This window comes from Pleurodeles waltl, chromosome 4_2 (genome assembly GCF_031143425.1).
Source record: "Pleurodeles waltl isolate 20211129_DDA chromosome 4_2, aPleWal1.hap1.20221129, whole genome shotgun sequence".
Taxonomy (NCBI): domain Eukaryota; kingdom Metazoa; phylum Chordata; class Amphibia; order Caudata; family Salamandridae; genus Pleurodeles; species Pleurodeles waltl.
The window spans coordinates 519,467,307-519,484,769 of record NC_090443.1 but is presented as its reverse complement, the minus strand read 5'-3'; the positions used below and the strand labels follow the sequence as shown (position 1 = coordinate 519,484,769).

The 17,463-nt window shown below is 45.1% G+C and overlaps 1 protein-coding gene across 3 annotated transcripts in view; it reads left to right on the top strand.

Moving 5' to 3' along the window:
- The window catches only part of LOC138293039 (dimethylaniline monooxygenase [N-oxide-forming] 2-like), a 403,220-nt gene that overhangs the window by 216,691 nt on the left and 169,066 nt on the right, over window positions 1-17,463 (top strand). For 2 of the 3 annotated variants that reach the window (XM_069232021.1, XM_069232023.1), the window contains one exon: window positions 10,086-10,274. The exons of the other annotated variant lie outside the window; for it this stretch is intronic. In XM_069232021.1, the coding sequence (XP_069088122.1) occupies window positions 10,086-10,274 (189 nt within the window). The remainder of the gene's footprint in view (window positions 1-10,085; window positions 10,275-17,463) is intronic. 3 annotated transcript variants of the gene reach the window in all.

Below are 17,463 nucleotides of genomic sequence, written 5' to 3'. Positions count from 1 at the left end.
AGAGAGGCGGAGTCTGCAAGATGCTCAACGAGCGTCATTGTTGCTCACATAACCCGGACAACAGAAGAAAGATTAGAGGTATGCTTACTAACCTAACTAAAGATAGTGCACATCTGAAGGATTTGAAGGAACCCGGAGTATGGGAGAAATTTGGAAAGGGAATTGCCAGAGTAGGGAGCTGGTTTAGCAATATTTGGAATGGGGTACTTGCAAAAATATTAGGGGGTTTATTAATTGCTCTGGCCTGTCTATTAGGATTATGGGGAGCATGCACAATTAATGATAAAATTAAAAGAAATTGGACAAAGAGAAACAAGAGAAATGAGGAAAGTGAAAGGGAGAAAATGTTTAATGGAATTTGGGAGAGTTCACACAAGGGACAAGATGTTGAAATGCGCATTATGCGTAAAGTGAAAAATTAAAGAGAATGGTCAAAGGGAAAGGTTTGTGTGATGACGAATGTCATCAGAGGAGGGACTGAGAGAGCGTAGCTTATATAATCTATATTAACATGAAATGTTTATGAATCAATGTGTGATAATGCTGCATAGAAATTATAATTATAGTAATTTTGCTTAGACGTGCACTTGAATTGTGACCACAGGGAGTGGCCACCAATGTATACGTAGACTAATAATAATGACCAAAATGTTTATATTATGTTTAAATAAGCTTATACTAATATTTGCGTTATTGAATCTGTGCTGAAATCCTCATAGGCCTTACGTTAGCATGAGCCGAAGCCTAGCTGCTTGGCTCTCATATTAAACGCATATTTTCTATTTTTCAGTATGCTGACTCACAAAGGGACATGACCCTGCGTGTTCTTTCCTTCAAATTAGAAGACGAATGTAACCATGTTAGATCCGTTCTCACAGTTTTCTCTCGTTTGTAGAATAAATGTTAAAAGTAAATTGAAACAATGTAGATTAATGTTATGTACAAGGTCATTCAAACCGGTGAAGACAATGGAACTGCTGACCAAAAGATGTGCAAAGAATTACAGAAGGATGAAATCATACCGGACGTGCCACCTCGGAAGACGTCAATTATGAAGACCAATCAAAGACTCGTAAAATAATATGGGGTGAAGAGTTAGATTACCTAATGTATTTTCTGATAGGCTAAAGATAGTGGGGTATAACAAGTGTCCAATGAAATTTTGGGGGAATGTCCAACGGAAAATGGATAAAAACCCATGTCACGGGGAGTCATTGAGGTGGGTTAGGGAATGCTATTTGATTTTATCCAGAAACTTTGTCACTCTGTTTGGTGACTTGGTGGTTTACTTAAAACCATCCTCACCCTTAGATTTGTCCATGTTACACTTTAGCTCCTTATGAGGAAAGTGCCTTTTTGCCCTGGAGCTGAGTTTTGACTGATGGCGATTTGACTGATGTCCTGAAGACGAAGACTGAACCTGTGCTCTGACCTAAACCTTGGAGGGTAATTATGACAATGCGATTGTGATTTGTCTGTTTGCTTTTCCTTTCTAGGTACCAACTGCTTAATTTTGACAGAGACCATAGTTAGATGTTTTCCAAATTGGTGTTCTAAATTGTTTTGCATGAAGCCCAACATGCTGATGCTAATCTGATGTTAGTTAAGGATTCTCACTAACGAATTATGGTGATAACGCGTCCCTTTATGATAATTTAGCTGCGCCGCCATGGAGGATTCCCCAGGGCAGCGGGAAACCGGCGGTACACCGCCGGTTTTCCGTTTCTGACTGCGGCTGTACCGCCGCAGTCAGAATGCCCATGGGAACACCGCCAGCCTGTTGGCGGTTCTCCCGCGGTCGTTGGCCCTGGCGGTATGACCCCCAAAGTCTTTAGCATTAAAGTTAAGCATGTCTCTTGTCAAGACGCATAAAAATAGTAGGAACCTCTCGGTCAGGAAAAAATGGGCAAAGGACTGAGGGGGTCATTACAACCCTGGCGGTCCAAGACCGCCAGGGCCGTAATGACGGAAGCACCGCCAACAGGCTGGCGGTGCTTCCTAGGTCATTATGACCGCGGCCGGCGGTTTTCCGCCACAATGGCCCCGGCGGTGATAATCCTCCAGGGCAGTGCTGCTTGCAGCGCTGCCCAGGGGATTACGAGTCCCCGACTGCCAGCCTTTTCCTGGCAGTTTGAACCGTCAGGAAAAGGCTGGAGGTACGGGGAGTTGCGGGCCCCTGGGGGCCCCTGCACTGCCCAGGCAGTGCAGGGGCCCCCTGACAGGGCCCCATGCAGCTTTTCACTGTCTGCTATGCAGACAGTGAAAAGCGCGATGGGTGCAACTGCACCCGTCGCACGGCCACAACACCGCCGGCTCCATTTGGAGCCGGCTTCCATGTTGCGGATGAGATCCCCGCCGGCCCAGCGGGGATGTCGAAATGGCCACCGCGGGAGTGCGGCCGCACGGCGGTTACAACTTGGCAGGCGGCAGTAGCCGCCTGCCACTGTTGTAATGAGGGCCTGAATGTCTAAGAATGACCATCGTCTCCCTGTGCGGTATCATTAAGTCAAAGTTACGTAAATTACCCACCAAATCCCTATTGGTCAGTTAATCGTATGTTCACACTCCATCCAATAAAACTAAAATCCCAAATCTATGAATTCTAATATTACTCCATTCACATGTGGTTAATTGGTTTGTCTTGCGATGTCCTAATCATCCGGTTTCTCAGGTATCAATATTATTGCAGCTTCTTCTTTAGTCAGAATCTTCATTGTTCTTGTCCTGGGAAAGTCAGTCTCATACACATTACACATAAAGGGCCTGATTTTAACCTTGGCGGACGGCGGAGGCCGTCCGCCAAGGTTCCGCCGCCAAAGGACCGCACCGCGGTCACAAGACCGCGGCGGCCATTCTAACATTTCCTCTGGGCCGGCGGGCGCTCTCCAAAAGAGCGCCCGCCGGCCCAGAGGAAATGCCCCTGCAACGAGGACGCCGGCTCAGAATTGAGCCGGCGTAGTTGCAGGGGTGCGACGGGTGCAGTTTGCACCCGTCGCGTATTTCAGTGTCTGCCTGGCAGACACTGAAATACTTTGCGGGGCCCTCTTACGGGGGCCCCTGCCGTGCCCATGCCATTGGCATGGGCACGGCAGGGGCCCCCAGGGGCCCCGCGGCACCCCCTACCGCCATCCTGTTCATGGCGGGTTTCCCGCCATGAACAGGATGGCGGTAGGGGCTGTCAGAATCCTCATGGCGGCGGAGCGCGCTCCGCCGCCATGAAGGATTCCCCCGAGCAGCGGTAAGTCGGCGGGAGCCCGCCGACTTGCCGCTTCTGACCGCGGCTGAACCGCCGCGGTCAGAATGCTCGTGGGAGCACCGCCAGCCTGTTGGCGGTGCTCCCGTGGTCGGTGGCCCTGGGGGCCACCGGCCGCCAGGGTCAGAATGACCCCCAAAATGTTGCATTAGCAGGAACATCATCTCCTAGCAGTCTGTTCACATGAGAAACTTCCGTTATGAGCACATTTAAACAATACAATAGAAATTCACAGTTTAACTTTCTTGGTCAGCTATTTTATTAAATGCTAAGAAATATAGCTTTTACATGAGGCCTGGCAAGTAGGCCAAGACACTCGCTAAGTTAAGGCCTCCAATAAATACAACTAAAACTTAATGCATAACCCTTAATATGACATATTACTGCATTAGTCTAACATATATTCAACATACCATAATATTAAATCATTGATTATTACATTTCGTTAACATTGGTGGCCATTCTTCGTGATCACATTTTCAAATGCATGCATTATTTTTCTACGTTAATATATTTTCTACACAAACTTATTATTCAGAATACATAAACACTCATTAATAATTTTTATTAATACACCTGCACTAGCACAATGAACTTTATAACAACCACATTAAAAATTAATTGGAAAATAAATCAGCAAATGATGTATGTTGTGGTGGGCTAAAACAAAATGTGAATGACAGTTTAAAGGGCAAATAGATGAAGCTTGCTAACCAAATGGCTTTCTATTTTGTGCAATCTGTGTGATTTTATTTTTTGGAAACACAGTAGTCTTATGAGACAGCTTGTCTGTGGTAGAGTTCACAAAAAGTTTCAAGTGTTCCCGGGATTTCAAAAGGAAGTCTGTGAGCTACAAATGCATATACGTCAGTCAAGACTTCACAATAATGTAATGCTTCCTTATATAATCTTATTCCATGCTCTAAAAGAACAGGTCATAAATATGCTCTTCTAATGTCACAATTAAGATGACCAATAAAAAGATGAGAATCCTCTATATTAACATCATAATTCGTATAGATTGGGAAGTACCCAATGCTCCAAATCACAATAACTGTTTTGAGTGGCAACACCCTGAGCCTCAACGTAATACAGAGGAAGCAAGAAGAAGAAGATATAGGACAATCCATAGAGAGCTCCCTACAAATAAGAGACTTCAGGCCTGAGTTAGAGTTTGGCAGACAGGTATGCCTTCACAGACTTGATGAATACCTTGTCTGCCTTATTACAAGTGCATTATCTCTGCATGTTCTACACATTTAGAGAATCTCTACACGTTTGTACACATTCTGAGCTACATTATTTTTAATCTGACTTGCAATAAACTAATATCTTTTTGTAACACATTTGTAACTGCTTTTTTGTGTGTTTAATTTCACGCTACAGATTCTAATTTTATTCTCCACAGCTGCAAACATGCTTGCTATTTCTCATGAAAGAATCTGCCACCAAGGATTTAAGCAGTTTGTGGGAACGGGAAGGGATTGCCCATTTACTTTAAGAAATACAATAGACTCTGCAAGTCACCACAGATTTCCCTGAATTGCAGTATCTATACGATGTAGCCAGGGGATACATTTAGGAATGTTTTAATAATTGCAGTAAGGAGACCAAGCTCGATATGAAAATATCAGCAACAGAGTTTGTGAGGTCTTTGGAAAAAAACAGAGCTCTTTCATCTATTTACTACCTTGTGTAGTGCAATTTCAGTGTGGATGATGAGAACATTATTGTCCAAATAGAGGAGATACATATACAAGTCCATCCTTCCTCCTAATTTGAGGAACACCTGTTTATTACATGTATTTCAGCCCTGCTGAGAAGTGCTTGTACTGTGAGTTATGCATATAGTTGTCCTGTGAAGCAGCAAAGATGTTTTCTTTTACAAATAGTGCTTCTCTGTAGCTACATATCAGTATTGTACATTCCATATTAGCCCCCCTTCTAGTTTCACCACCTCGGTGAAAAATATCCCTTATACATTGGTACTACTCAGCATGAAAATAGGAGTCCCATGTTCCATGTTTGCCTTAAGACTCATGGCACCTTTTCTACACTACTGATTTCCAGCATTGTGATCCAGTATCTATAGCTACTGAAATTGTAAGTATTGGTACTTCAGGGGTTACTTGGTCTTTTTTTGCTAGATTCTCTTTATTGATTTTGTATAGGTATACAAAGTATTCTTTAATATGCTGTCAGCAGTTAGGCATATAACTAATCAAAATGAAACCTAAAGCATCTATGCTGATAATGGGCAAGACATATGAATACATTCCATCCAACTGCCCTTCCCCGAGCCCTTAGGGTGCAGGTTTTTCCAAGTTTTGCCATTTTTGTTGTGCACCCCCATCAGTGGTTTGTCACTGTTTGAAAGATATGCTACAAGTGTACTGGGGTCAACTTCCACAGAAGCATCACTTTGTGTGCTGATTGAGAGTTCCAGATGCTCTTACATGCTTTTAGAATTCCCAAACAGAGTTCCTACCGAGCTTTATTTGTAACCTCTCCCACTATTCCCTCTCCCACCTCCAATCCTGGGTATGTGACTTTAGTGCCCAATATATGATGGAGAAGAGGCCTCAAGTAGTTCTCAATGAATTTTTTGAAGGACATTAGTAGCCCAAGAGCTACTTTTGCATCACAGGGGTCTATGACCCAGTGCAAGAGCTGGCAATACTGTAATCTATCAATCTTGCACACCGAATAGTCTGATTTACACTGAGAAAAATATTGCATCTGTTCCTGGTGAAATGGGTCAGTCAGATTTTGAATTCCCCTTTTTCCCATTGTTGAAAGTTGTTTCCCCACAGAACTGGGGTGAGGCCCAGGTTGTGGTGAAAGGGTGCATATGGTGTTGGGAACAGGGCCAGACTTGACTGCTCAGACAACTCGTCCCACATCTCCGGTGCTGCTTTAATGGGTGCTTTCAGATAAAGATTCTGCAGGCAGTATGCCTTCCATAACCGCGCCAAGTTTCCGAACAGATTCCAAGTACCTTCCAATTCATGAAGACCCATTTTCTCTCAAACTCTCTCACAGTGCATTCTGTTAGGATTCACATGGTTGTTGCCTGATAATACTGCAGAAGATTGGGCCAAGCCAATCTCTGCTGGTCTCTGGGAGACTTCAAGACCTGTTAGGGAACTTGTGCTGTTCTCCTGCCCCTCCCAAACTACATCAGCTTCCTCATAAGAGCCTGAATGTTTGGCGCCCAAATACAGAAAGGGAATGTTGCAAAAACATAGAGGACTCTCATTAGGATGTTCATTTAGATGATGCTTATACATCCCAGCCATGCGATATAGACGGATCTCTAGTGTCGTGGATCCTCATGCATCAAATTTATTGGGAAGGGTCAGTTACCGTCTCTCCAGTCCTCCAACCTTTTGGTTATGTTTAACCCCAAGTACGTGATGGAGTGTTTCTCCCACCTGAATGGACAGAGAGATTGCAGTTCAGCCACGTTGGGTCTGAGACTACCAGTTTTTGCACATTAAGTTTGAAACCTGACACCCATTCAAATCAGTGCAGCTCTTCAATTGCCTCCGACAGAGAACATGCCAGGTTCAATAAGGTTAGTAGGATGTCATCAGCAAAGAGGCATAGTTTGTGCTGCTTCCCTACAAAGAAGATAATCTTGATTAAATTCTGAGCTCTGATTTTCAAAGCTAATGTTGTCACCACCGCAGCAAATAACAGGGATGAGAGTAGGCAACACTGTTGCTTGGTTGTGAAACCTTGCTGATTTCAGCCCATTCACCGGGATGGTTACTGTTTGGCTCCTGGACCATGCTATAATCCACCATTTCAGTCACTCTCCTATGGGTGTTTTGTCCAGTGTGGCTCCTAGCAAACCCAGCTGTCTTGATCAGAAGCCCCTTCCTGACAACCTGTTTCACTAGGTAGGCCCATCAAATTATATTATCGCTTCCTTGACATTGCCTGATGAATCCTCTTTGGTCTGGACCAGTCATACCGGATAGCAGGTTATCTATTCTATGGGTGAGGATTTTAGTGACTATTTTTGCTCAGTGTTTAGCAATGCTGTGGGTCCATATCACATGCATTCCTCTGGGCTTTTCCTTGGCTTGAGATTAAGGACATGTCTGGCTCTGTGGCATTGGTGGTGAGCCCACGGGATTGGGTTAATGTATTAAAAAGATCAGTCATTGGCTTACGAAGCTGTGAGAAAAAATGATCTTTAAAACTCCGTTGTGAGACTATCCTATCCTTGTGTTTTATTGGGTGAATGCCTTTTAATGCCTCACATATTGTGATTTGTGTCATTTGTTTCCTTTAGGAATTCCTTGATCTCCTATGAGATGGTTGGCCAAGCACATTCATCCAAATAGGCGCCTATGTTCTATCAGCATTCCTCTCCTTCAATCTTAAGGTCTCCAAAGAAAGTTCCTGAAGCCTTTTGTCTTCCATGTAATGTCCATCTACCTGTCTGATCTTTCCAATGTCTATTTTCATTCCCTGGAAATGCAGCCTCCTATCCAGAAGGGATCCAATGATTTTCCTTCTATCATAGCGACATTGTGGGGATTTCAAGAGGGCAGGCACTGTCTGGCCTCTGATCTCTATGTATTTCGCTAAAATGTCTGCATGAATGCTGTCTCAAGTTCATTTATCTCGGCTAAACCTTGGGAGGTTATTGTAAAGGCATCCCATATGGAGACATGAAGTATCTGTGGGTGGAATATTTTAAAAGGACTCTTAAATCTCTTTTACCATCAACATCTTATGAACTGGATCGTTCAAGATGCTCCTCTGCTCCAGGAGATTTTAAGGTGAGCATGGTCACTATTCCTATATCTGTCAAACTCTTTAATTTCCCAAATACAGCTCCCTAGGCAAAGCTCTCATGGCAGTGTAGGTCTTTTGGGACCTGTCCAAGTCTGGGTCCTAGGCCAAGCTGAAATCTCCTCCCACTATCACATCACCCTCCTTGTCTCCAAGTTTTGAGGTATCCTCAGTAGGAACGCAGCTTGTGCTATGTTTGGCGCATATACGTTTACAATAATGCTCAGTTTGCTGTAAAGTGTGAATTGTAATTTAATACAACATCCCTGTTTATTGTTTTTTTTACCCTGATCCCTACACCACATCTTTTGGTTTAGCCAGTCCCACAGGCTTTGTGGGAGCAGATGCCTAGAATTGAATGTGGTCTGTTTATGACACATGTTTATGGTGCATGCTGAACTGGTTTTATTGCAAATGTGTCTCCTGTAGTAGGATAATATCTAGCTCTATCTTTCCAATGTAGCTCCACCATTGAACCCTTGTTAGTGGAGTTGAGCCCCTTAACATTAAGTGATAATAATTTGAATGGGAAGGTGGTGGTTAAGTATACGTTTAAGACTGCTAGTCTCTGTGCTGCGGCACTGCAGCCTAGCTTTATAATGGTCTGACCTGTTTTCATTCTAGATTACTTTAATTCTTGATGTCTTTTGCTGCAGGCCTCTCTAAACCTTGTCTACTTGGCTATGGTGATGTTTTTCTCGGCTGTCTGCCCTGATTGTCTGGTCCCTACCGCAGTATTTCGGTTTTCTGGATCTCAAGGCAGTCCCATGTTCTCCTGCACCTGATTATTCCCAGGCTTTAATGCCACAAGCCTATGTCTTGGTCCTCTGCTGCGGTCTCAGTGTATGGAGAGGCCCACTCACTGGAGTCTTCCTACTGTTCACTTGGATTGCTTTTATGCTCCCTTTAATGATGGTCCCATGAGGCAGTGAGCTCACTGCCTTCCAAAACTTAAGCCATCATTTCTTTCTGTGTTCTGAGGGTCCATTGTTTTCTGAGCCTCCCTTTCCGACCTAGTGGCTCCACCAGATGGGTTCTCTCTTCTGCCACACCTGATGTCCTCTTGCAGGTCTCTGAATTGCTACCAGCTGCAGTTCCAGGCTTTCATTGTCAGTGTGCTGTAGCCTCTGAATTCAGCTATGGCCCAACCAGTATTATCCCACCCATTTGCCTTCTTGTTGCCTGCATGTAGTCTTGAGGTGCCAGTTCTCCTCTGTTTCTGCAGCCCAGGGATCAATAGACAGGCCTTAAGTGTTCCGTTTCAGGTATGGATGGTGCCCCTCTAAGTTTTGGAAACAGATTTGATGCCACTTCCTAGTTATTGCTGTGCCATGTTTGGCCAGTTGCCCACTTTCCTTCATGCTCTGTGGTTCTTCACTGTTTCTGATGCCCTCATACAGGTCTCAGCGGCACCCTCCAAGACTGTGGTGGCAGCTTGCGGGTCCCCTTGATTTATGCATCTCCTGCCACACTCCAAGGGCCTCGTAATACTCTACTCCCCACTCCTCATTGTAAGCTTTATTCTTTGGCCCACCAGTCCTCTTCTTTTTGGTCTGTCCAGGGCCCCTGGACCCAAATTCTCAGCTACAATGCTGATGCTGCCAGTCTGGGTCAAAAGCTGCTCCTTCAATCCAGTAGCCAATCTGCTGGATCAGACTCATCCTCTTGAGCTGTGGCCCCCATCAGAATACCTTTTTTATACACTTCCTTTGTTGTGCCAGGAAAGCACTCCAGGACTTTAAGTGCAACTGAAGCTGCTTTATAGGACAAATTGAAGCAGGTCTTTGGAGTTCTGAATCCTACTCCATGCCCAGCTTGGCCTCTCTCCTTGCACAGCTGCCATATGTTTGTCAGTTTCATGATTTTAATATTCGCTTATATTTATGTTAACAATATAATTTATTATATGATATTTAATGTAAAGCACTACAGTACTGTTCTGTACTTGTTCATGCTACATCAACAACTTATAAATGTAATTACAATTTCTCATACCTACATTTTTCTTCTGTTTCTTTTCCAGGAAGAAGTAGAGGATGGACGGGGCAGCATGTACCGCTCTGTGGTCACCAACACTTCCAAAGAGATGATGTGTTACACAGACTTTCCCTTCCCAGAGGATTTCCCAACCTATCTACACAACACCCAAGTTCTGGAATACCTACGGATGTATGCTGATCACTTTGACCTTCTGAAATACATTCGGTTCAAGGTGAGTAGTTCAACAGTCCAGTAATGAATACAAGCTGGTAAGCAGGCCCAGCTCCAGGATTTGAGATCTGGGAGGGCCTTGAGAAAGCATGGGTGGGTCATGGAGATAAATGGTATTGTCTAGCGTTTCCGAGCTGTCTAAGAACTGGCTTTGACCATGTTGGATGGTTTTGTCGGTGTGTGAGCAGCATATTCTACCAACTTTTGCAGTTGTGCCTGCTAAGAATAAGTTTTTAGTGACAGTTAATTAAAACCATTCAATATTTACAACAATTCCATTGAGTAGCGTAAAGTGTATCTACAGTTTTTAAAGCCACATACATAAATTATACATATCCACTTAAAGTGCCTTTAGTGGCATTAAAACTCACAAAAATAGCTTTTTGAATTAATTTGCTGAAAGTTTTGGTGTCAAAACCCTTTGTAGTCGAGTGAGAAGGCTGGAAAGCAGCAAATAACATAGGCAAGTGATTCTTTTTTTATAAGAGGAAAAGCGGCATGCTGGACTTTGGACCTGATTTAGATGTTGATGTGTTACTGCCAAGCTGTGTCGGGACGAGCCCGATAAGACTATCAAGGCGGCGGTGTTCCTCCTGCAGTATTTAGATGTTACAGTCCTGCAGACATTGAACTGCCGGTGGTTCCCTGACAGCGGAAGAAAGCGGTGGGAGTCAATGGACTTCATGCAAGAGCAGCAGCTATGGAAGGGAGATAAGTGACACACACACACACTGTCCCTTCACCATAGGTGCACCCCCACACTACACACCACATACACACATTTACCCATTGCGATGCAACACTACCTGTACATGCTCAAAACACACATCCGTGACATAACATACACACACCATTGACACTGCACCCACACACCACACAACCACAACAAAGGGCACAACTAGACACTCAGCTACACAAACACACTTGCACACACCTGCACCTCACCCTGCCAATCCCATCACATACACACATACATATACTGAGTCACACAAACAACTTGCTGCACAACATGACAGGTACAGGTCCCCTGGCATTGTGCACAAATGAACACAGTTGACAGGTGTGAATGTACAGTCATTGTGGTGCCAGCATTTATTTGCCAATGAATACTGGCACCATAAAGATAGTTGAGTATGTGTGCGATATGTGTTGTGTACCTGTGTGTCCCCACCTGTGTCTGACCCATTCGTGTCCCCGATGTATATGCCTGCAGTGTTCCCCACCTCCCACGCAATGCCCACACAACAAAACCTAGGAATGGGTCCGTCGACGGGGGGGGTTGTGCTTTCTCCGTGGCACAGTGGCAGCAGCGAAGGCAGATGTTGTCCAGTTGTGGCCAGTCAAAGAAGGGGGGAGTGGTAAAATGGTGAGTTTCCCTCCTTTCCCCCCCAATCCACCAACTAAGGAGTGGCATTTGGACCTCCACCTTTTCCTTGGAGGTAAGGCACATCAAAATCTGCACTGTGGGAAAGCTGGCTACAGTCCCTCCGGCATCCCCTTTTCCCTTTCCTGCTGTCAACTGATGTTTCTTGGTGGAGATAGCAGATTGAATGCGGTCTTTCGCCTGTGGAATTGCCAACTTTGGGTGGACAGTCACAGCGGGGGTGGGTTTACAGTCACAGTCGAGGGCGGGACTGTTAGTGCCAGTATCTAAATCAGGCCCTTTGTCTTTTATAGCTCCACAGTTGGGACACCTCCCCTGCTTCAAATAGTCCAAAACACAGTTGTATTCTTTGGATTTTTGCCACCCATGAGTGTGCAAGTTTTAAGTATGGTTGACACTTTGTTAGTTGGTACATCTCATAAGTACCTTACTTTGGCTCTTTATTTTTTTATTTTGAAGGAACCTAGATCTTCCTGCCTTGTTTAATGACTAATGCCTTCTTTACTTCGTATGTGTTTGAGGCTTCTGTGGGAGAGTGTGCATTCCCAAGGTGGCATCATTTTGAAATCTGCTAACTTTTTTCTATCATCATCTGCAGCAGGAACGGTGGGGAGTTGGGGGTCCTGGGGATGCTGGCACGATCTAGTTCTTGTCCGAGGAAACCCTTGAACAAGTTCTTCCTTGTTTGTTTTAATTTGCAGCAGTACTTTGTTAAAGCTATGTTTACTGTGAGCAGTTTATTGAATAAGTTGAATGCTCGTTGTATCAACACTTGGGGGGTCATTCTGGCCAGGGTCGGCGGGAGCACCGCCGACAGGCCGGCGGTGCCCCGCAGGGCATTCTGACCGCGGCGGTTCGGCCGCGGTCAGAAGAGGCAAACCGGCGGTCTCCCGCCGGTTTACCGCTGCCCTTAGAATCCCCCAGCTGCGCCGCCATGGGGGATTCTGACACCCCCTACTGCCATCCTGTTCCTGGCGGTTCGCCCGCCAGGAACAGGATGGCGGTAGGGGGTGCCGCGGGGCCCCCGTAAGAGGGCCCCGAAAAGTATTTCAGTGTCTGCTAAGCAGACACTGAAATACGCGACGGGTGCAACTGCACCCGTCGCACCCCTGCAACTACGCCGGCTCAATTCTGAGCCGGCGTCCTCGTTGCAGGGGCATTTCCTCTGGGCCGGCGGGCGCTCTTTTGGAGAGCGCCCGCCGGCCCAGAGGAAATGTCTGAATGGCCGCTGCGGTCTTTTGACCGCGGTGCGGTCATTCAGCGGCGGTACCCTGGCGGACGGCCTCCGCCGTCCGCCAGGGTCAGAATGAGGCCCTTGGTTGCTTGAATTCCAAAGCCTAATAATCAATTCATAAAGTTTGTTCCATTTTTTGATAATTTTACAAAAGCATATTTTAGCGATACTCCTTTACTTTCAAAAGCCTTAGTATGAAGTTAACATTGACCTGTTGATTGAAATTTCATACCAGTTTGTGAGATCCAGCTGTGGTAATCAATGTATGGCCCATTTTCAAGGTGTGGTTGTTGATTCCACATTTCGAAAACTACAGTAGCTTTTTCTTTTCTTGATTAAGCTCTGATTTCTTGGCTTCACGGCTTCTGCTCAATTTATTTAGTGTGCCGAACTCCTAGATAGATGCAGTCTAAAGATGACTGTATTGTCGGAAGAGTGAATGAGGTGCATTAAGTTCCCATTCAGTTTAGGTGGACATGATCCTGGATTAATTCAGTTCTTCTTCATGTTTGCTGCAAATAGGTTAAACAAAGCTTGGGTGAGGGCACATCCTTGCTTTAACCATTTGTGGCTGGCGACAATATTTAGAGGTGGGGCAAGCAAACAGACACCGGGAAACACCAGCAGTGCCTTTAGGCTTAGTGGGAAAGCTCTCACTCGTGGCTTGTTATAAAGTGTGTTTAAAACGAACCACGACTGAGATCTCTGGAGATGAGGCTGAAGGCAGTGCGAGTTTCTCACACTGCCTATCAGTGGATTAAAGAGGCTCACTCACGTGCTACAAACAGTCACTAAATCGCTAACATGCATTACATTCACGTTTTTAAATTAACATTAATGTAATGCATGTTATGGATTTAGTTACTGTTTAAATTGGTAAAATAAAAAATATTTACTTACTTAAAGCCTTCATGTCCGTCGTCCTCTGGTCCTGGTGTTCTTCTAAAGGATCTGTGGGCAAACCCCCTTAACTAATCCAGATGCTGCTCTCCTGCTGTTAATCAGTATGAGAGAAGCACCAAGATTGGTAGGAGTGGACTTGCTCAGAGCTCTTTCAGGCACTGCATACCTGTGCTTTCTCTCCATCCAGCTGTCTAAGACAGTTTAGGTTGGAGAGGTTTAAAGTGCACATGTCAGGCTGGCCTTCGCAAGACAGCCGGCCAAAGTGACATGCGTACTTTAAACTTCTGTCACCACTCCTCCTCCCATGCTGCCAGTCAGCACGGCTGGCCCCACCCAGCCCTCACAGCTGGGGCTCTCAGAGGAAAAATAAAATGGCAATAAACTGAGTTTATTACCATTTTACTTTTCACTTTTGCAGCACCTGCAAGGTACGCAGGGCAACACTCCTCAACTCACATGGAGCAGCCACCTCTGGGTTTACCCCTTTGTTTGTAAATATTTTGTTTGCCTGAGATCTATCAGCCCCTTTTCAACTTGATTGTAGTTATTGGAGTACAGTGTGATTATGGCCTTTATTAGTATACCTTGCGTTACCCAGTTGTTTACTTTTGTCTATAGTAGTCCTCTTTCAATGGTATTAAATGCTTTCTTGAAATCAATGAAGCATGCATATACATTCCTGCAGTTCTTTACTGTTTTATGAAAAAGTAGGGAAAAGGACACAATGTTATTGTTGGTTCCATATTCCTCCCTAAGCCTGTTTGGAACCAAGGGATTCGATTTTGCTCAGACATTCATTTTCGTAGATTTTTAAGGATTAAGGAAGCATACTATTTGGAATCTACATCCAAAAGGGCAATGAACCTATAGTTTAATGGTTCTCGTTTGGTCTCTTCCTTGTGAATAAAGTACATCTCAGATCCTTGCTATGATGCTGGAACTGCAGAGGTAGAAAAGCAGTCATTGGATAGCCTTACTATTGGCTCCAACCAATATGATAGATAAATTTTAAAGACCGCTTTCGGCATCCCGCGTGATCCTGCATCCTTTCTTCTTTTGTTAGTTATTGTGAACAGTCACCTTTCTTGTTGCTGTGACGTTGACTTGTGGAGCTTGAGTGGTGGCCAGTGTTGGATCCCCTCTCATTTTCACATCTTTGATGACATATAAGACTTTGCATAGGTCTCCCACTCAGCCTGCTGGGTTTGCTCTGTATTTCTGGAATTTTGTATCTATGAGCTGTATCTCGTCTGTTGTCGCCGCTTCAACCTTCTTTCTCTCTGCCTCACCCCTTCCGCTCTTTGCTTAAACTACCTCATCCTCCTCACTCCCTGCCCCAGCCTCATCTCTCTTTATGCCTCATCCTGATATTGCTCTTATCTTAGCCTCCTCCTTTTCTGCCTCACCTTCATGTATTTCTCCACATTGCCACAGTCTCCATGTGTGTCATCCTCCTCTCACACCTCACCCCTTTTTTCTCCATCTCATCTTCTTTCTTTGTCGCACTTTCCACCCTCCACTTTGCCTTCCTCTCACTCTCTCCGACTAATCCTCCTTCTTTTCATCAATTCACTTTCCTCCGTCTCTATCTTGCCTCACTCTGCCTCACCCTTTTTCCCCCAAACTTTCCTAAATATCACTCTCTCCCTCTTTGCTTCACCTTCTCATTTCTGTCCCTCACTTCTCCTTTCTCCACCTCATCCTCCGCTCTCTATCTTACCCTTGACTTTTTCCACCTCCCATCGTCGGTCAGCCTCATCTTCCTGCTGCTGCATATAGGATAATGATTTTCAGTGTGTAAAGGAAGCTTGGACGGCTACCGTACAAGCGGGTATCTATGTACATGTGTAAGTGCACAGGTGTGCAGAGTCAGACCTTGCACACCTGTTGGCTTGTATGTGCTCTTCACTTGCAGCTCTCAACATTTTGAATAGTGGCAGCACCAAGACATGGATTATATACAACCACCAACCCCACTGAGACTTCACCCTGTCCCAAAATCTGTTTGGCTCGTCATATGGTGCATCTCTTGGGCTGGGGTGAAAGCTGTCTTTCTAGGAAATTTGAAATGAGTGAGCAATGCAAAAGATACAACGGATGGTAATTAGGGGCCATTTCTATGGGTTCCCATTCCCTACCAAAGCTCAGTGCATCTGAACAACAGCATTCAGCTAAGTCAACAAATGATTCCTAGTGCTCACAGCAGCAAAGCTACAGGTTAATGCTGTGCAATACACTGCTATCACAAGAGGGAGCTCATTGTCTCGCATTTGTAGCAGAACAGCCAATCATGGTGGCATAGGGAGGGATAAACTAGATGTAGTTACACCACTCACTCTCCAAATTGCCCAGGGAACTGGTGCCGGCCTGTGTGTTGCTGCCTGAAGCGTAATTTATTTTAGGCCATTTCTGCCCCCGGGGGCAGAACGGCCTATTGTTATTAGGCCGATTTGCCCCCTGGGGTGGCAGAAACCTCTAGGCGCCAGGGATAAAAAAAAAAAATTGTTTTGTTTTTTTTGTTTTTAAGAGGTGGGGGGCGACCCCTTAGGCAAGGGTCGCTCCCCTGGGGGGCAAATTGTATTTAGACCATTTCTCGGCCCCCCCCCCCCCCCCCTTGGGGACAGATCGGCCGATTTTTGTTAGGGGGGCAGAAACCACTTAGGCACCAGAGATTGGTGTGTGTGTATGCATGTGTTTTCTTTAGGGGGCAGCCCCTGGTGTAAGGGTAGCTCCCCGTGGGGCACATTACTGTTGGCCATATCTGCCCCCCTTGGGGGCAGATGGGCCTATTTTTAAAAGGAAGGCCCTTCTGCCCCCCAGGGGGGGGCAGAAAGCCCACCAGAGACCAGGGAAGTTTTTTTTTTCTCCAAAATAAGAGGGTGGGGGTATGGCCATAACCCCACCCCAAATAAATGGGGACAAAGTTGTTCTGCTCACCAGTGGGCAGATGGGGCAATTACCCCTGATCCACACCCCAGGGGGGCAGAAAGTCTACTAGATGCCAGGGAATTTAAAAAAAATATATATTGGGGTGGTGGCTACCAACCAGCATGTACTTATTAACCACAGAGGGTAACCCATGAACCCCAAAGGGCTGGGTGAAAAATAAGCATTACATACAACAATGCCCAAAGGGGAAAAGCCAGAAAATTATTCATACATCATAAAACAACATAGGTGAAAAATTGAAAAACACTTTATTCATATAAATATATATTCATTCATGTACAAATACATCTAAAAAACATCTTAGTATGTTAATCCTATAAGGACACCCCATCTAATAGACAACACACCGAAAGATAGACAGTGTGAGAGAAAGTGCTTGTGAAAAATGACAGAAAAAGGATTAATAGATATTCAATTCAATCCATAACCTATACAAAAAACATTAAAAACAGTCGGTTGGTTCTTTTTTGCTGCATTGACTCCATTCCAAATCCTCTCAGAAACTAAACCAATTCCTTCAGTCCTCCAGGGAACCTATGCAGAAACCAATCCAAACTGTGACATATACGTCGACGTTTAGACCCCTCAAAATCCCGTTATTGCTGGCACCGCTGTGCCTGGTGATGTGGTGGCTGAGGTGCTGGGTTGGGACCTGGAAAGGCGGGCCCTAGGGGACAGACGGGGGGTGTAGTGAAGAGGTCAACATTTAATAGGAAAAGC